This window comes from Cnephaeus nilssonii (assembly GCF_951640355.1).
Source record: "Cnephaeus nilssonii genome assembly, chromosome: 9".
Lineage (NCBI taxonomy): Eukaryota > Metazoa > Chordata > Mammalia > Chiroptera > Vespertilionidae > Cnephaeus > Cnephaeus nilssonii.
This window is the reverse complement of record NC_137080.1, coordinates 73,329,448-73,350,498: the sequence shown is the minus strand read 5'-3', so window position 1 is coordinate 73,350,498 and position 21,051 is coordinate 73,329,448. Positions and strand designations below refer to the sequence as shown.

Genomic DNA, 21,051 nt, shown 5'->3' with positions numbered 1-21,051 from the left:
AATGATTTTAAATGTCCTTAAAATGATTTTAAATGTCCATTTAAGGAGCCAGTCAAAATGAACAGAAGCAGCATTTAGGGTTGTCTGCAAAAACAGCCTTGGCCCCGTGCATTCTTGGAATGAGCAATATTGGGACAAACTGCTGATCATAATAGTGTATTCCTTAGGGACGCAGGAGAAGCACAGCAGGGCCTCTGGAGTCAAGCCTGCCAGAATTCAGAGCCTAGCTCTCCCACTTCCTGGCCGGATGAGCTTACCTGACTGCTTACCATCCTCCAACTTCAGAGAACTCACATGAGATAAAAAAAACAAAACCCGTATTTTAATATAGCATTGTCAGTGATAAACCATGTACCCTCATAGGCACTGGAAGACTGAAAAATTCAATTTAAGGTATCCTGTAGCCAAGAACAGCAGATCTGTATTGTTCTTATGTAAAAGGCATTATACAATGGGTATTTCCTTACATTCTTCTATCTTATTCTCACATGGACCCCTCTAAGAGATAGGAGAGGCATGTTATACTCTACGACTTTAAAATGAAGAAACTATAATAAATGCAAAAGCACTTTTAAAAATATAAAGTGTCCGACATATGACACCATCACCAATAAGACTCTCTGAAATGTAAACCTGATGATGTCACTGCACGGGTTAAAAACCTTTCAGCTGTTCCCCACCACTTAAGTATAAATAGTCCAATCTCCTCAGTATTGCACGCAAGCACCTTGCTAGTTCCTGCTATCCCAAGCCCCATGCTTTAGCTACACATCCTCCCTATCTTTGTTCCTGTAGTTCCCAGCCCTCTGAAATGGCTTTCCCTTTCACCCTAATTCCATCAGCCTCTTTAAATCTCACCTCAAGTGGCGCTTCCCCCTCAGAAACCTTTCAGGAAGCCCCCATGCCTGCCCTTCTCTATCCGAGTTAATTAGACTCTCCTCTGGGCTCTTTTACTATTAGGTCCTTACAGCCATTACACCTCATCTCTCACACCATGTTTAACTACCAGCACGTCCATTTATCATATTAGACTATGACTTCTTTAAAGGCGGAACTGTGTGCTTTTCTTCATTTTATTCCAGAGGCTCGATACATATGTATAAAATGTGAGTGCATGAAGGCATTCCACAGATCATCTGGTCTTTTTTGGCTCTAGACATTTTCATATTCAATTCTATTGTTATGCCCTTAAAAAACAAAAAAATATGGAACTTTTAAATCCTTTATTACTAAGTAATGAACACTATGGACATCCTCATACATGTCAGAGCCTCACCCCATCTCTTACTAGGGATGAATTTCAGAGATAAAGTGAGCTTTAGGCAGAGTATGAAAATGTCTAATAAAATTAGAAATCAAAAATCTATTTTTTTCATATTTATTGTTGAAAGTATTACAGATGTCCCCTCCCCCCACACTCACCCTTTCCACCCCACTTCCTTCCCCTCCCCAGGCCTTCCCTGCACTGTTGTCTGTCCGTGGGCTATGCATATACACATATAAGCTCACTGGTTAATCTCTTCCCGCTCCCCCCCAACCCTCAGAAGTGGAAATATTAACAGTATGTTTTCAGACTATCCTCAGTACCCAATTCCCTCAGAAGGCCTGTTCCCTGATCCTCGCACTGGGTGATCAGTGGCAAATTTCACACATAATACATCTGAATTTCATATTTTAGCCACAGATATTTGTGTACTGGCCCCCAAGTCTGTGTTCCATGTATGATTATTGGTTATGACTTGTGTAGCAAACAGCATTTTACCGATATTTATTTTAAACAAAGTAGCACACTTCCATACCAGGGCTGCTTGTTCTGTTTGTTGTTTAATTTTGTTGCATTCTGTTGCCAATTAATATAATCTTAAAAGTATGTCACTTTGAGGTCTCGAGTGCAGCAACTACCACTAACTTCGTAGCTACCCCACAAATCACTCAATGAACATTTTACAAAAAAAAAAGTAAGACATGGCCCCTGCCCTCATAGAGTCTACAGTCTGCTAGCATCAGCGTCTGCTTGTCCATGACATCCTGAGTTCTTCCGCACTTTGCGCGTACACGTCAAGTTACTCCCACCAGCTCCCCTTGGCTTTCTGCAGGGTCATCTCCCTCCATTTACATAGTCTCATTCTCCAGACACACACCTGCACGGTTATTCTTTCAAACCCCCTTCTTTCGCTACCTAAATCAAAATATCCACCTCTGCCACCACCATCAACACTCAAGCCAAAAGCCACCTTCTACCTTCCGTAAAAACGTACGGAATACAGGCCTCCCATTCCGACACCCCGGCTTTGCACAAAACCCCAACAACTTCGCTCCCCATCCTCCTTTCCCGTCTTCCCTTTCTGCTGAGCCAGACATCTGTCGCCAGCACTGTCCCTCCCGGTGCCTCAGTCCTGCTGGAGGGCAGGCCGGGGGTGTCTCAACAGGGCAAGAAGTCAGGCCTCAGTGACTAAACACTTTTGGGTACTCCAGACGGGCACTGAGAGCCAGGTCTGCCCCAGCTCCCCCAGCCACCCCTGCTCACTCTCCCTGCTCTCAAACAGTCCCTCTGTCCTCCACCCTGCCTCCCCCTCCCCTTGCTCTACTCCAAAAGCCTGGGTGAGACCAGCCAGCACCTCACAAGGGAAGCCAGAAGAAGCTCAGGCTGTTGCCCCAGAAACCCAGAACAGAGAATGGCTGGCTGGCCGCTGTTTGTTTTTTCCCTGTAATCAGAAAATCCCACTGGGGGGACTCTAGGGAGACTCTCAGTTGCCAGGGAGGCTGGGATCCTGGCTAGCCCCCTACAGCCCCCTCAGAGGAAGATAAAGTACCAACTTTGCATTATAGAAGGAAGCAAAGCAAACTGGGTGGGAGGGGGCCCAGAGCTGAGAGTAGGAGATGGGGAGGGAAGGGGGTGCAGAAGCCAATTTGGAGAAACATGGGGCCTTTGGCCTTTGCAAGAGAGCCCCAAGAACATATCCCATCCTACCCCACAACCATTTCCGAGAGGGAAAAAATATATATATTGAAGGAAGGGAGGGATAACCACCCCAGGAAGCAACTTTCCTGCACAGAACACATACACACCAACCACACGGGCCCTGCAGGTGGGAGGATGGATTTCCAAGGTGTTCTCAGCTTTCAACTAGGTAAGATGAGCCATCACTTCTGGTTGGACTTCTACAGCCAGTGCAAGGGAACACCGGTTAACAGAACAGAAACACTGGCACCTCCCATGTATTAATTAATCAGGAATGCATGACGGCTAAACCCTCCGAAGCTCCTACATGATGCTCACGGAGATGCTACACTAAAAAAAGAAAGGAAGAAATGGCATCTGAGTTGCCGGAATACCCTCTGCATCCTGGGTACCAAACACCAGGACTCTACCCCGGTTAAATCTGCGTCGCTCAGTGCTCCTGGGCAAAGACGAAAATGAAGGCTCTCCCAGCTTCCAGCAAACACACAAGTGATTACCGGAGCTCATGCTGTACTTTGAGGTTGCCACGGTGGCTACTGCATGTAAACAGGAAAGTTTAACGCAGATGTGTGTAAACAGCTCCTTGCATTTCGAAGGTATCGATTCATCCAGCCAGAAGGCTGGGCCAAACAGCTTAGTCACCAGCAGGCAGGGCAAATCGCTCTATCGATAAATCGGGGCATAAAGTAAATAGGGTCATCTCCCTCCCCCACCGTGAGCACAAATCTGTGCCCAGTGCATCAGCTCCCAGATACGGAGCTGATGGACTGGGCACCCTCCCACCCTCACCACCCCCACCACCCTCCCTGGAGCTGATGGGTGAATTTCCACAACTCTCCTCCGGGCTCCATCCCTTCCCGGTACCCTTACCTGCTATCCTAAGCACGGCCCGCTCGGCGGGGTCCAGCACGGAGCCCCCGTGAATCTTCCTTTTCGATCTCTCATGTTTAGGCAAATTCCAGGGCAAAGTGTCTCCGGGAGCTGGAGATGCGGAGCCAGATTTCTGGCTGAACTCATCCTCATCGGAAAAATCCGCAGAGGAAGACATAGAGCAGCGGTAGGACGCGTTCCCGGAACTCTGGGGAGGATGACACAGAAAAAAAGCATCAACCGCAAAGCACTCACACACGCTCCTGGATTTCCACAGCCCCCTCCCTGCCCCCAAGCTGAGCCCGGCATCCTGCACCCCCCTCGGCGCTGAGGGGGCACACAGACAAGACACGAAAGCCCAGGCTCACCATCTCTTCCTGGCCACAACTCCGGCAGCACAGACAATACCCGGGCAGTTCCAGCACACGGAAGATTTGCACAGAAGTGTGTGGCCTGCGGTCTGGCCACCAGCTCACCAATGACTGGCCCAACAATGAAGCCCGAATCAACAGCCTTCCTGTGGCAAATCTGTAGTATCTGGCTCCCCCACCAGGACGGGAGAAACATTTTCCATGACTAGACTGCTGGTTAATTCATTAGGGCAACTAACTCGAAGTTTCAAAAACAAAGCACAAATGCAGGATGTGGCGTCCCGATTCCTTTCCGTCTCAGGTCGCCCCCCCGCTGGCGTCTCCTTTCTGGCCAGTTTTGAGCCCCGGTGCCCTTTATTGGATTTTCTTCACTGGACTGAAGCAGGTTACCAGAAAAGAGCAGGGAGGGGGGGAGGGCCGACTCTGAGAAGAGCCTTTTCTTAAGACTGGGAGAGCACAAAAGCCTGTTTACAGAAGCCCGAGGCAGCTCCAATAAACAAACATCTGAACTCGGTTTAGAGTTCCTGGGACCATTTAAACTTCCAGCAAAGGAACAGCTGCCAATCACGTAAATGAGAATGATGCAGTGCGGTGACAGGAAACAGCTCTTCTCGGCTCCCCGTCATTACACGGTGGGACGGGAAACATGATGCTTTTACCACAGCACTTTGCCGAAGGTTAGCCATCTCTTCATGGAGCGGGAGCAATCTGCAGGATCTTCTGTGCAGAGAAGAGGCACACAATGTCATTCCTTCCTTTCTTTAGTGGGTTACGTTGGTGATTGTTTAGAGAGCTTACAATCAAAACAAGGATGCTGACCATCTGGGCTGTGAACTCCATAAATAAAGTAAAATATAATGGGAAATCTTCACGTTCCCATTTAGAATTTCACTTTGCGGAAGCTCATGGTGAAGATGCCAAGCGGGTATAATTCGAATTTCTAAAATGCTACTTGCAGCCACAGATGCCCAAGATGGCAAGTTATGGGTGTAAATCGGTGAGGCATAATCCAGTGTGAGCCAAAACATTGAGCTGCTCACAAAAGCAGGGTCAACCACAGCAAAAACAGGCTGGGTGAGCAACAACCCAAAGCGCTCACCGAAGGCATGTGAAATAAACTACAAGAGAATCAGGATCATTGACCCTATTCAGACATGTTGCTACACGTGGTCAACACCATCATTTTAAAAGTACACAACATTTCCTGCAAAATAAAGCATCTAAGATTTATCTTTACCTATATTCTCTCTTGAAAAAGCAATCTTCCGTTTTATTTTACCTGAAATTGCATCACCTTGGCAAATTTACTTATTTAGAGTTTGTGTGTTTTTCCTAAGTGGCAATACTGTAATTGGCACACTTGAGGCAAATAAATAAATAAAATTGATTTTCTGTGTTGTAGCTAAAGTCCATAGAGAGTTGTGAGTGGCATTAAGTCGGTCACAGAATGCTATCATCAAGCTAATTTATTTTCCATGCTTTTCTGGAAACTCGTCTTGAGCTGTCTGAGGTTGTGTTGTTGGCTGGATCTGTGAAAACGGGTGACATTCTTAAAGACTTTCACCAGGGTGTTGGGTTTCTTTGGTTGCTTTCTGTCTTCCTTAAAAAGGCTTCCTACCTGTCCTTACTTAAGGTCATCCTTTATCTGTGAGCTTATATTTCTTCTAGTTGCCTGGACGATTTTCAATGGGTATGGTAATTGGATTGTTTATCTTTACAAGCAGGCTTAGAGAATAACTGTTAAAGAAAACTGCCCCTTTCCAAAAACCATGGGTTATTGATTTTTGTGGAGTAAATTTTTTTAATGGCCAGAGTCTCAGCTGATTGAACAGCAAAATGTTATTCATGCTACAACATAAACACCATTAATCACAGGGAGCCAGATGGGAACAGTTACTAGCCCTGGACCCGAGGGTGCTGACTGGTGCAGCCTCTAATCTGGTAGTGTCATTTGGTAAAAAGATAAGAGAGAAAAGAAAGAAAAGACAATCAGCAACAGCTCTTTCAGCAATATATCACAGAGAAATAGAGACACACACACAGAGAGAATGAAAGAAATCATACATATTTATATGTGGTAAAGTCTCTCCCAGGTTATATGATGCAAGCGTTTTAACAATTAAAGTATTCGATTTTTCTCCACAATAATTTTTATGAGTGCTTTCTTTAGGTAAACTATATAAAATTAGGCTCATTTGAACACTAAAAGTTGAGAAGTGATATCTTAAATAAAGCTGCTTGGAAATCTATCGATCATCTAAAACTATTATACTCTTTATTGATTTGAAATGACTTGCCAATTCCTGTCACCATCTTGGGGTTTAGAGGGAAAGTGTAAGAGTACATTTCTCTCTTCTTTTCTTTTCTTGTGGAAAAAGCAAACATGTTCTCTGACCCAAAGTCCAGAGCCTAACCTTTGATGTGGTGCTTGGAAGGGTAAGACAAAGGAAGAGGGCGCTTGTGACCAGCAAAAGGCCCAAGTTCCTGTCTTTTCTTCTATTCTTGTTGCCTAGGGTTTGATTCCTGTTAAAATACAAATGTCTGTGTCCATCAATAAGGGGCTAAATAAATTACAATATATTCATACAACAGACTACTCTGCAGCAATTAAACAAAAATGTTATTGATCTACATTTAGCAAAGTGGAAAGAGTTCATATAGAATTATTCTTTTTTTTTTAATCTGTGCATGAACATGTGTGTAGGTGAACAGAGAGATGATTGATAGGTTAATAGGTTAATAGATATCTATGTATCAATATATACACAATGGTTATTTTTGGGTAATGACTAATAATATAAATGGATTTTATTTTATTCCTTCTAATTTTATAATCTAAAACAAATACACAAAAAGGTTTCTAAAAATAAAACAATAGTGTATCAAGGGTCAGAGAAAATATCAGAGGCCCCAGAAAGAAGTAACTATTTAAGCCAGTGCTCCTAATCATTTTGGGCCCAAAGATCCTCCTAAAAAGTTGATAAAATCTATGGAAACCTCTCTCCAAAACAAAGCTCATAAGTAAATACACACCCACTATGCATGTAAATTTAAAGGGTCCATTGACCCACTAACCCCAGGTTAAGACCCTAATTTACACCCTCATCTGTCATCACCATTTGGCATGTGTGTTGAGAACAAGATAAAGAGGAAAGAGCTTTGGAGTCCGAGAAAAGAGGGGAAAGGGTAATTAAGATAACAAAGACAAAGTTGGGGAAAGGGTAATTAAGATAGCAAAGACAAAGTTGACAGTTATAATATTTTTAACATTTGGTCTTTTATTTTTTAATAAAGAAGGGTGAGCCATTATAGACTTACTAGAGGCCTGGTGCACAAAATTTATGCAGGGAGGGGAGGGGGAAGGACTGTCCCTCAGCCCAACCTGCATGCTCTCCAATCTGGGACCCCTCAAAGGATGTCTGCCTGCCCATTTAGGCCTGATTCCAACTGCGGTTGGGAGCCAGCAGTCCTGGACATCCCTCTCACAATCCAGGACTGCTAGCTCCCAACTGCTCGTCTGCCTGCCTGCCTGATTGCCCCTAACCAATTCTGCCTGCCAGCCTGATTACCCCCTAAACACTCCCTTAACAGCCTGATCGATGCCTGCCGGCCCAATTGCCCCTAACTGTCCTCCCCTGCAGGCCTGGTCCCCCCCAACTTCCCTCCCCTGCAGGCCTGGTTGCCCCTAACTGCCCTCCCTTGCCCGCCTGGTTCCCCCCAACTGTCCTCCCCTGCAGGCCCAGTCGCCCCTAACTGCCCTCCCCTGCAGGCCAGGTCACCCCTAACTGCCCTCCCCTGCTGGCCTGGTCCCCCACAACTGCCCTCCCCTGCCGGCCATCTTGTGGCGGCTATTTTGTGTCCACATGGGGGTGGCCATCTTGTGTCTTGGAGTGATGGTCAATTTGCATATTACCTCTTTATTAGATAGGATAGATAGGATGTTGGAGCTCTACAACCAAAATAAATAGATAGATGATAGATAGATAATGCTGTTTTGTGAGAAACAAAAAAAACAAAAACCTATTTTGTGTCTTATTACAACCTAGTTATTAAAGCAGTTTTAACAATTGAATTAGATCACCATGACCTTTAAAAGGACTTTCTTAATAGCCAATTCATTCACATGGTTTAAAAACAACCCAAATCTCCTAAGCCAGGATAATTACATAACACAACACTTTTAGAAGGGGAACTAAACAATAACTTCGCTAATTGAAACCCCGGTGGGAGATCTGCGATAAGTACAATGGAACTGCCTAAGTTGGAAGTCGCCCAGCCTTAGCACCCAGGGCTGAAGGAAAGTGCCAGGAAACTGCCTCTGCTCTAGGCATTCTCTAAATGCAATGCAGAAACAAGCGCAGAGATAAGGGTTTGCAAAATAGCCGGACTTTTAGAGCCCCACAGCCTGCATGCTTATGATTTACGCATATTCCCTGAAGTATATTTTGAAAAATTTACCAAGAAAGAAATTAAAAAACAAAAAGCACATGAGGAAACAACTGGGCAGATCCAGACTGTGGGGCATTCTACAAATTAACTGTCCTGCCCTCTTCCGAAAGGTCGATGTCATGAAACATACATACCCAAAAAGCAGGGGCTATTCTAAATTTACAAAGACAAAGAAAAGCATAACACTTTGCCTGGATTCTGGATTGTTTTGTTTTGTTTAAGCAAAAAAAGATGTTAGGGACAACTGGGAAAATCTGAACATGAATCGTGGTTATGTAGGAAAGTGCTCTTAACCTAGAGGATTCAGGCTGAAGAAATTCATAATGTCTGCGCTTATTTTTAATTTTTTCGAAAAAATCAGTAAAAGCGACAACAGGTTAACAAAAGGTATACATGCTATTACTCTTTCAACTTTTCTGTAAATTTAAATATTTTCAAAATAAAAAGTTGTTGTGAGAGGGACACAAAAGGCCTTTTTCTTTCCCTTTTTTTTTTTTTTAATGTCACTTATAGTGTAGGCCTGTTTTCACAAGATCAAGATCCCCAAGTTGTAAGTACACAGTGATAAGGTCCATCTAAGCACTTTCTCATAGCTTTTCCTCACATGCACTTAGAGAAGCACTGAAGCGCTGGCCTATATTGACAAGACACCAGAGCAAGGCCATCTGCTTGCCTCAGTCCTAAGCACAGGTTTAGACAGAAGGATATAAAAGAAGCTTTGCCCTAGCTGCTTTTGCTCAGTGGTTAGAGTGGACTGAAGGGTGGGGTTTGATTCTGGTCAAGGGCACATACCTCGGTTAAAGGCTCAAACCCTGGCCCCCTCTTTTATTCATTTAATATACTGTCTGGTGAACACACAGTTGACTCATTATCATAGTGTGTACCTGAAACCTGTATAATTTTGTTAATCAGTGTCATCCCAATAAATTCAATAAAAGGGGGTGGGGGATCAGCCTGGCTGGCATGGCTCAGTGATTGAGTATCCACCTATGAACCAGTAGGTCATGGTTTGATTCCCGGTCAGGGCACATGCCTAGGTTGCAGGCTCGATCCCCAGTGTGGGGAGTGTAGGAGGCAGCCAATGATGATTATCTCTCATCATTGATGTTTCTCTCTCTCTCTCCCTCTCCCTTTCTCTCTGCAATGAATAAAAATATTTTTTAAAAGGAGGGGAAATCATATTTTATATTTTATGTAAACAAAAAAGACATCAAGATTAGAAAAAAATGAAGGTCCAATTTTGTTTAAAATCCCCTTGATCTGGTAAGTACAAACACTAACTTCTTACATATAGTATAAAATACATGGCGTGGCCCAAGACTATCCTTCCTTATATTCTAGCTTTTTTATTTGGAAATAAGTCAAAAATCAAAAGCATATTATCTGGTTTTACAGATTCCAGGGAATACAATCTCTACCACAAATAAATAGATAGATATAGAAGAAAACAGAAGGAAAAATAAGGAAGTGTGTTTAACCCTTGAAGACAATATAAGTGATGATAAATTGGGGGACTGGGTGCTTGTTTTAGCTTAAAATTTCAAAACTAGCCAAACAATTCAAATACTCTATCATCAAATAAGTAGTTCCTAATTAGCCTCTCAACTATAAACCACCTTTAAATAGTAAGACCAGCTGGCTCTTAATCTCTCCTTTTAGAGGAGATTCATGGGAGCCTTTAACTCAGAAAGGAAGAGGAGCCTGGGTGGAGCCAGAGAGGAAAGGGAGGTCAGAGGGAGGAGAAGCTGGAAGGTTCTTGGATCTGACTCAAGGGAGGAGGCTTTGAGAAAAGAGTTAAGGAAGTCAAAGGTTCTTTCTTGGTAGAGAAGCCCGGTTCATCAGCCTATGAAAGAAGACCACTGGAATTCAGGACACAGTCTTTTTGTAGGATATAAAGATTCTACATTGTGCCCTGGCTGGGTGGGTCAATTAGTTGGAGCACTGCCCTGTGCACCACCAGGTCGCAGGTTCGAATCCCAGTCAGGGCACATACTTAGGTTGTGGGTTCCATCTCTAGTTGGGGTGCATATGAAAGGGCAGAGCAGGCCAGCACAAAATGTACTGTACCCTCCATCCTGTGTAACTATGTATATGACTCCTTTTTCTTAGAAAACCGCGAGAATGTAACAGTTGCATAAACCTGCCAATAGGAGTGTAGAGAAGTAGACTCAGTCCAAATTAAGCAATCTCTGTAACCCACGTCACTTCCCTAAGCCCACCCAAATGACCAACCCTTTATAAACTACCCCTCCCCCGGGATTCGCTCTCTTGCCCCACTGCTGCGTCAGGAGGAGGCTGGGAGCCAAACCCGGGTTTGAATAAAGACTCTTTGCTTTTGCATCGGAGAAAAGGCTCCCTGGTGGTTGATTATTGGGGACCCTGAACTCTGGGCATAACATTTGGGGGCTCGCCCGGGGTTCCCCAATACCCACGAGGGACCCGATCCGAAGAGTCTGACTGCTGACTGACCGCGGTAAGTGTCTGTATTGTCTGTTCTGTGCGAGCTCGCTTCTGAAGCCAAGTCTGAAGTGCCCAAAAACGGTCTAAGTGGACGCACAGGTGGATCTTGGGTAGGAGGGTCAGAGGACGCTCTGATTCTCCATCTGGAGGGGCGTAAAAACCCCCGTCTGGAGGGGAGTGGCTTCCCCTCAAAACTCTGGGACGAAGCGGGTCGCTCCCGCTGGTTGGCGCAGGGCCATCGTCCATCTGTTCCCGGGTGTCTTTGTCTCTTTGTTTTCTGTGTCTTTCTGTAGACTTCTGTGGACTTACTGGACAGACGTTATGGGATAGACTCAGTCCACTCCAAGTGAGTGGAAAGGGGAGCTTAATCCCCCCCCACCCGGAGGCCATAGAGCTTCCTCAGGCAAATTAATAAGGTGACTGTTTAAACTCTGGTAAATATCTAATAGGAGTCAAAAACTCAGACTATTTGGTATATAAATATAAATGTAAAAATATTTGTTATCTCTTTCTGCTGTTTAATTTATTTAAAAATAGGGCGGACCTGCTATGGCGGAATACAAAGGTCTTTAGCAGCTGCTGAGACATCTTTTTCTCAAAGTCCTTTGTTCTCCGTCAGAGAGGGAATCAGCCCACTTAGATGACAAAAATTCCTCTGTTTGTATAAATGAAGGTTTCAGTTTGCTCTGATTTGTGAATTTACTGTATTAAATTGAATTTTAAAGTCCTAAGGTTGATTTAAAAGTATCCATTTATAACATTTCAAAGAACAAAAGAACTTTTATTTACAGCTTCCTTATCTCTTTTGGTGCTGGGAGACTCCCAGCTAACAGCTCCACAGGGCGAAGAGATTTTCAAGGTCCTGTCCCTGCCTGTGACATCATAGTCCAACGTGAAACTAAGGCTGAAGTTACTATTAACTCTTTATAGACCCCGTTAACCATTTGTTTAACTTGCTGTTTTCAGTTATTAGGATCTTCATAGAGGACACAACCTGATCTTTCCCTTCCTCTCTCATTCTGATTCTAATAGCATCTGTAACTGGATTAAAAATATTTTCTTTCAGGAGGCCATCCAGGCTTTCAGCTCACAAGAAATCTCCTCCTGCGAGAGGAGAGAGGGACCCCCCAGAAGGGGCTGGAGGCTCTCCCTCTCAACAGGTGTTTGTTTTGTGTTTTGTCATGTTGGTATCAGGACTGTTTGTTTTGTCTTTTTGTCTTATATTTTCTGTCATAATTGGACCCTATATATATATATATTATTTATTGAGTTTTGATTTGTCAAGGTTTTGTCAGTTTGTTATCAGTTTGTTAAAATCCTCTCAGAGGACATTGAGTGGTTCTTCCCTTCCTGTTTAACCTTTGACTGTGTAATTGGATTACTGAGCTTTTATCAAGGTTTTGCCTCTCCTGAAATAACGCTCTATGTGTAACCTGTCCCTCCCCGAGCCGGACTGCAGGATGACTTTTCCTTCAACACACTGGTCCCGCCAACTGGCCTATGGCAGAAGCCAGAAAAGCGACGGTAGGAAAGGGAGGCCACCATCAGGGGACTTAGAGGCAGTATTCCTGTTATCTGCTTAGATCCCAAGAATGTAAGAATACTTATTTACTGAAATGATATAAGGACAGATGTTTATTTGATATTTTGTTGTCTGCCTGGTTATAATTATTTGTTCATATATAGAAGTCTGTGAAAAAAAATAAGAAACATTTAATTTGTTTAAGGCTAAGTGCTCTGACGGGTAGCAACCCCCCCGAGTGGCCACTGGGATTTCTTTTTTCCCAGGGGTGTTTGCTCTCTGTCAGAGGGGGAATCGGCCCGCCTAACAAAATTTCTATCTATATTTATTAATTTAAAGGTATAACGTTATAACAATTGTGGTCCAAGAAATTAAAAGCAAAAACCAAATTTTAAAGTTAACTATTTATAAAAAGGAAGCTTGAACTGGCAAAGTCACCAAGTCTGCCCAACAAGCTCAAAAACTAAATGAATCTTATTTCTGATACCTGCTGCCACCCAGGTCTTAATCAGTGGTAGAGAAACGGTCTCAGAAGTGTTTGTCTCAATTGGCCATTTAACTTTAATGTGATTAATGATTACAGCACATTGTAAAATCTTTAGGAAGAAAAGGAAAATATTTTGTAGGCCAATTGGTCCTTGTGTGTTTATATCAACTCTTAAGTTATAGTTTTAAAATCAGTAATTTTAATAGAAACACACTCAAACAGAGGGGCTTTTCAGAAAGGTCAGGGAGTCTGATTGCAGTGTAAGGGTCACTGGTCCCTCCCCCCCCCCATGCCACCTTCATTGACAGGAGACAAGCGCTTTTCCCAGTGGGAACAGAGAGTGGACTGCCAGATGAAAACGCCCCGGTGGGAGCCTTCCTTCACCACCTGGGACCCTCGCCGCGCTCCCTGCCTCTGCCCACCCGGTGTCCATCCCCTCCAGGGGTTGTTTTGAATAGCTGCTGGAGGCAGCGATGAAAAAGGGAAATTCCCTTGTGACCCCCTGCACCCCAATGAGACCCAAGAACCCCTGACGACTCCTTGGACACTTTTCACCGTGTTCTGTTAGGGGGCTTAAAGAAAGCACAGCTAGTAATTCCCCTTTTCAGGCTTATCAGAATCTGAGATCCTTATCTGTAGGAAAAATATAGCATTTTTAGATTTCAAGCGGCTGGAGGCCTGGGAACAGGGTGATGGGCCTGCTCCCTCCTCCCTCTGCCTTTCTCTAAATATTTTAAAATAATAAAAAATTTGAGGCATAGTTATACATTTTTGAAGGACATAGAAGAAGGTTTAAAGGCTAATTTAAAATTATGAGATTTATAAAGGTTTATATATATAGTAAGAAAGGGAACAGAGAAATATTAAAAGGAAGAAAAAGCCAGCAGCAAATAGGAAGGAATTAGTATGCCTACTGTAGGAAGCGGGGGCACTGCAAGAGAGAATGTCCTGGCAGGTTACCTAGAGAAGCAAAAGGGGAGACTCAGACTCCAAGGGTCTTTAACTTAGAGGAAGAGAACTGACAGGACCGGGGCTCCTTTCCATTGAGCCCCCAGGAGCCCAGGGTAACCTTACAAGTGGGAGGCAAACCTGTTAGTTTCCTGGTGGACACTGGGGCAGCCTATTCAGTCTTGACAGAGCCGATGGGACCCGTGACCTCTAAGAAGACATCAGTCCAGGGAGCCACCAGACAAATTGCCTGTTTTCCTTAGACATCAAAAAGGACTGTAGACCTCGGAAGGACACGGTAACGCATTCATTTCTGGTCATGCCAGAATGCCCGTACCCCCTGTGTAGATGTGACCTCCTACAGAAACTATTTGGACTGCCACCATATCCTTTGAGGGGGACGGAGCGGGAATTCTTAGAGGCAGTTGGATACTACAACCTGTGGATACCGGGGCTCATAGAGATTGCTAAACCTCTAGACTCAAGTACTGGGGGAATACAGCTGCTGAACTAGACCGAAGTAGAACAATAGGCCTTTAAGGAGCTAAAGAAGGCTCTCATCTCAGCACCTGCCCTAGCCTTACCAGACGTCACGAAGCCCTTCCACCTCCACGTGAGTGAGGTAAGAGGCATTGCCAAAGGGGTTCTCATTCAGACTCTAGGTCCCTGGAAGAGACCTGTTGCTAAGAGGCTAGACCCCGTGGCAGCAGGGTGGCCAGCGTGCCTCCAGGCAGTGGCCACCACAGCATTGCTGGTGAAGGAGGCAGATAAATAGACTCTGGGCCAGGAACTAGCCCTGACAACACCCCATGGTGTAGAGGCCCTCCTTCGAGGTGCTCCAAAGAGATAGATGTCAAACACCAGGATCACCCAGTGCCAAGCTCTTCTCCTAGACCAGCCCTGTGTCCGGTTCCATAAGACACTGGCCATCAACCCTGCCAGCCTGCTTCCAGATAATAATCCAGAGGAACCCATTCAGGACTGCACAGAGGTAACAGACGCAGTACGAACAGCTCGCCCAGACCTGACAGATGTCCCGCTATCATCACCAGACAAGGTACTGTTCACGGTTGGGAGCAGTTATGTTCAGGATGGCATCCGATATGCAGAGCAGCGGTAGTCACCCTGGACCGCACCATTTGGGTGCAGTCCTTAAACAGGGGAACCATAGCACAAAAAGTCGAGCTTTTGGTCTTAATCCAGGCCCTCCGATGGGGACACAGTGCCATCCACCGAGAAAGAGAGTTACCAACTGCAGCGGGAAAAAAACATTAAAAATAAAAAAGAAATTTTAGCATTATTAGAGGTCATCTGGCTCCCAAGGGCAGTTGCAATAGTGCACTGCAAAGGACATCAGAAAGGAGAGACAATTGAAGCCAGAGGAAATAGAGCCGCAAACCAAACTGCCAAGAAAGCCGCCCAAAAACCAATGGGGCCTTTACAAGTTTTAGTAACCCTGCCGTACCTGGACCTACGCAGACCCCCTCTTACACCAAACAAGAGGAGGAATTGGCAGAACAGAAGCAAGCCATCAAAGGACCAGATGGTTGGTGGATCCTACCAGATGACAGACTGTTGGTCCCAGAGGCTCTAGGTCGGACGTTAGTTACCCAGTTACACCAGGCTACCCACTTGGCATCACCAAGACTTCTGAACTTCTGCGAGGCAGGTACTACCAAGCTTAGATAAGGTAATTAAAGGCATAATCACTAGAAGTAGTGTCTGTGCACAGGTAAATGCTAAGCAAGGTAAGAGGGTCCCCCTGAGATTTCGAGACCCACGGAAATTCCCCAGGAGAGCATTGGGAGGTAGATTTCACAGAAATTAAGCCACCAGCATCAGAGTACAAGTACCTGCTAGTTCTCATAGACACCTTCTCGGGTTGGATTGAAGCATACCCCACTAGGACAGAAACTACCTCTATAATTGCTAGGAGAGTATACCTAGATTCAGGCTGCCAATAGTCATAGGATCAGATAACAGCCCCGCCTTTGTAGCCAAGATATCTCAAAATATAGCTCAAGCCTTAGGACAGGCATGAGCAAGACTCAGAAAAAGAATTTAACTAAATTTATTCTAGAAACCGGTGAAAACTGGACCAACCTTCTGCCCTTCACCCTCTTATAGGCCAGGTGTACCCCCTACCAGAAGGGGTTCCCCCTTCGTTTGTAATCATGTATAGTAGACCTTCCCTCATCCTTCCCAGGGTCAGGGAGAAACTGAAAGCTGGAATTCATAACCATTCCCTTACTCAAGTCCTTACAGGCTCTGCAGTATACCCAGAGAGCCACCCATAAGCTTGTTCGAGATGCTCTGCCAGTGCCCACCGCGGACCCTGTACATCCCTTCCAGCCCAGGGACTCAGTGTGGGTAAAGAAGTTCACTGCCCAAAGACTCACCCCAACCTGAAAGGGACACTACACTGTTATCCTAAGCACGCCCACGGCTATTAAAATAGAAGGCGTCCAGACCTGGCTACACCACTCCCAGCTCCTGCACCAGGAAACGGCCTGGATCCTGGCAACCACCCGTGAGATCCCTAGCCTGGGCTCCATGCAGGCCAGGAGGAGACTCGATACCTGCAGGAGAGGAACTGGAATTCACTGTGGACAGTACTTTTGCGGACTGTAGTACTAGAGACCTTAGCTAGAAATAAGAGACAAAATAAAAATGCAAACCGTCTCATGATTGAGCCGGGTGTCCCAAGACAAGGGGGGAATGAAAGGGCAGAGCAGGCCAGCACAAAATGTACTGTACCCTCCATCCTGTGTAACTATGTATATGACTCCTTTTTCTTAGAAAACCGCGAGAATGTAACAGTTGCATAAACCTGCCAATAGGAGTGTAGAGAAGTAGACTCAGTCCAAATTAAGCAATCTCTGTAACCCACGTCACTTCCCTAAGCCCACCCAAATGACCAACCCTTTATAAACTACCCCTCCCCCGGGATTCGCTCTCTTGCCCCACTGCTGCGTCAGGAGGAGGCTGGGAGCCAAACCCGGGTTTGAATAAAGACTCTTTGCTTTTGCATCGGAGAAAAGGCTCCCTGGTGGTTGATTATTGGGGACCCTGAACTCTGGGCATAACACATACAGGAGGCAACTGATCAATCAATTGATGTTTTTCTCTCTTTCTCTCTCCCCTTCCCACCCCCTTCCTCGGTTTCTCAAATCAATAAACATATCCTTGGATGATGATTTAAAAAAAAAGATTGTGATATAATCCCTTGGTATTATATTTCTGGGGAAACTGAGCTTGCTGTTGGGACACAGGAAGGAGGAAAATTCCAACACCACTTTCCTCTGTCTGTGTAAGAAGCTCTCCAAGGTATCAAAGACTCATTTCCATGAAGAGCATGGCTTCAGATTCTAGACAGTCTTGACCTAAGACATCTGGCAAGATTTTCTTTCAATTTACCCAGCCCGTTCTAACCATACACATCATTTACTGAGTGACTGGAGTCAGGGACTGTACTAAGCATTTTCACTCACTACCTTATTTAATACCCAGTGCAATCCAATAAGGAAACAGATACTTAAGGAGGTTAAGTAACTTGTCCACAGTCATCCTGTCAGAACAAAGTGGGGTGGGGGGACGACCTAGGATTTCCATCTGGGTCTTTTTGACCCCAAAGCGTGTGCTCTCAACCATGTTATTAAGTGCTCTAAAATGTCTTCCCAGGCACCGTGAGGAACCTATAACATACTCGCAGCTCTCGACGATCTTACCACCTTATTTGGGGAAACCCAAAAGGATTAGACTTGTTCTGTGCTCAGAACGAGGCCCAAAGCATGGAAACAACCAGAGACAGGTGTCAGTTCACAATCAAGAAAACCCATCCAAAAATGTGCTCCTCAAAAGTGGGAAGGACTGCCTTGTATGGTAGTGAACACCTTCCTACTCCAAGGAACCAAGCCCTCACTGAGTGAATGTCAAATTTATTCCATGAAACTCTAAGATGCTTCGGTCCTATGTGTTCCTCCTACATCTCCATAAATCCTCTCCCCAAACAGATTACAAATAAAAGGAAAACTATGTTAGGTATCAAAATATCAAACTTTTCTAAAATTTTGCAAGTCTACCTTAATTCAGTCATATTGAAATTATAGAAATAGAGACATCGAGGATTCATTTGCTTTTAAACTTCTGAAAATAGTCTTTCCAAACTGAGGAGGAAATTTTAATTTGCCTAAGAGAAAAGCAAGCACAACTGAAAATAGTCTCAGAAAACAGAACTACATTAAGGAGACAAACTCAAACACTGAAAACGTCTCTTTAACTAGAGTCCTTAAAGAGATGTTTTTATTTATACCAGGACAAGGTGGAGCCAGGATTGTGCGGTAGTTAGAAGTCCCTTGGACATTAAAGGGATGTTTATTTATATCAGTCAATTAAAAATGTCTTAAGCACCCAGAATCTTCTGTCTTGGAGGAGCTTAGAAATCTAACTGGGAGAGCAAAGGTCATAAGTAGTCAAGTCATATTTAAATATTATCATTTTTATATATTAGGCTGACACGTATGTCTTCCAGTGGAATAATATAAAGATATACATAAAATGTGGTTTCCAGTATAAAGTCAATTAGGAGGAAGAAATTGACTGGAACATCTGTAGCCCCTTTGGAAGCCAGGATGGAGATATAGGTGTTCCCCACCTCCTTGACTCCTCAAACAGTACCATATCCAAAACTTGACTGCTGGTAGAGCCATCCTGTAGATGTGTTGTGGTTGCCCTGCGCATTTTTAAAAAAAAAACTAATGAATGGCAAACATTTAAAAATTGGGAATTTTACATTAAAATGCAAATGTAGAACACAGGGCCTAGTAGTAGTTTCCCCTAATTAGAAAGGGCATATTGCTTTCTGGTCTGACACAATCCTTGCCTGGCCCACTTCATTCATTTATGATACCTGACCCTGTAGGCAAATGAGTTTGGGGCTCTAGCATCAATTAAGGAATGGGCGACATTGTTGCTTTCAGAGAGTAAAGGAAGGAGGCTGGGCGGGGGGGGGGGGGGGGGGGGGGGGGGGAGGGAGCGGGGAGTTTAAAAAATAAAGAGAAGAAAACTAGAGGGAAAGGAACAAAACCAAACAAAAGAAAGGCTACCCAGAGATCTCCGTTAAAATGAATGTCAAACAGAATTAGGTGATGCCAAGTTTCTACTGATGTCCAAGTGCTGATCTCTCCATCTGTTCCATGGATTTGGCTCCAAGAACCCTGGTTAACATTTCAAATGCTCAGGAAATGACCCTGAACTGTATGACTCAGAAAACGCTGGCTCATGTTCTTCATGTATCCAGCTGAACCACCCACCCATCCCCACTGCTGTTGATTCCTGCTCTTTTTTGCTCCTGCCTCTACCCACGGTCATCTCTGCTCCCCACATGTCTCTCCTGCTCTTGTCTAGGTCACAGAGGAGGCTTTGAGGTCAAGGACTTCAGACAGCTGGAAGATGGCTCTGACTTCTGTTGGTGTCTATGATCACCAACTATGATCTATGATCAAAGATGTCGTCTATGATCACTCATGTGGGGCCTTAAGGTAAAAACACAGGATGTTTGCAGAGACCAAACCGCCACTACCATCTATCGCACCTGGTTATAAAGTTAAAAATATGTGCATGTCATGGTGAAGATTAAATGTTGGGTAAAAGCTGTATGATTTTGGAAAACTGCTTGGCCTCTCTGGGCTTTGGTTTCTCATCTGAGAAATGGGAACCATAATAAGTACTATGTAAGACACAGAGTTGTTGTGGGGGAATAAACAAAATACTTGCAAAGTGCTAAGAGCAATGCCCAAAATGTAGGAAGCATTAAGTAAATTTCAGCATTAAGTGGTATTACCTATTCACACTTGTATGACTCAAGGGTAGATGACTAACTCCAGTTGAACCAATGTGACTGTCACTCCAGGAAATATGAAACAACAAACAGAAACGCAGAGACTAGAAGTTATTGGAAGTAGGTCACTATTAGTGGATCTCAGGAGACATATCTACCCTTCCCAAGCTTGGTTATTGAACTTTCAATTCTTTGGAAACACCCTTGTATCTTTCCAATACGTTCCCCTTTCTTTCTTTTTTGTTTTTAACTTCAGTTGTTTTTTTCTTTTAAATCCATTGCCCCTATTGTTGGAGACAATAACAATAAAAATTTATAAACACTTTAGCTTAAAAAAGCAATTACATTTAACTCTTCCCTGTTGAAACATAAGCAAGGCTGCGTCTTTATCCCTTCATTTTCATTACCTGTCTTCATTCACGAGACTTCCGAAAATTGCTTTTGACAGCAGCATTTGTATAGTTGTTCCCTCACTTCAATTACTACTTCAATCAAGTGGGAGAATTACTTTTTCATTTTTAAAAGCAGTGTTTATTACTGCACTGAAGCGAAGTCCATGAAGCCTGAAGTGCCGGGCACTTCCCTTGCCCGCTCTGAGGAAAACAGGGCTCGTTCCGTGTGTGAAGTGGAAATAACCTTGCAGCCACAGCCATAACTGATCGGCACCAGGGAGCAGTTCCTGGACACAAGGAGGTCCACTGCCTCTGAGTTGATTTGGTGGAAAACTGCCCAACTGGCTGCTTCCTACTGGAGGGTGGCAACCAGTTCAATTGCAGCCTCCCCGCTGGGGAATAGATGTCAAGTGCATTACAAATGCCCTTAACGAACATTGGGGTTCCCCCTAGGATCTGCTGCACATGCCAGTCTTGGAGCACGTGGATCCATCCACAACATTATGTGGCCCAAAGCCCCCTACATCTATACGAGCTACCTCCCGCTTCTTTTTGTCCTTGTAGTAGATCTCTCTTTCAGATAAAGCAAGGCCTGTCCTTCCTTGTTTATCCCTAGGGAAAGTTACATGTCAGGGCAGGAAGCGGAAATAGGCTGCAAGCATACCTGCCTTTTGTTTTCCACAACCCTAACACGGTTGAGGCTAAGGTTATAGAAAAGGGAAGAGGGCTCTGGAGAATTAGACTTTCCCAA

General features: G+C 44.4%; 1 protein-coding gene across 9 annotated transcripts in view; it reads right to left on the bottom strand.

Annotated features, from left to right (window-relative positions):
- Positions 1 to 21,051, bottom strand: part of DST (dystonin) — a 435,295-nt gene that overhangs the window by 327,574 nt on the left and 86,670 nt on the right. For 8 of the 9 annotated variants that reach the window (XM_079780748.1, XM_079780749.1, XM_079780745.1 and 5 more), the window contains exon 4: positions 3,833 to 4,040. In XM_079780748.1, coding sequence (XP_079636874.1) covers positions 3,833 to 4,040 — 208 coding nt within the window. Of the gene's footprint in view, positions 1 to 3,832; positions 4,041 to 4,200; positions 4,323 to 21,051 lie in introns of those variants that run through there. The other variant, XM_079780758.1, reaches the window with a different exon arrangement.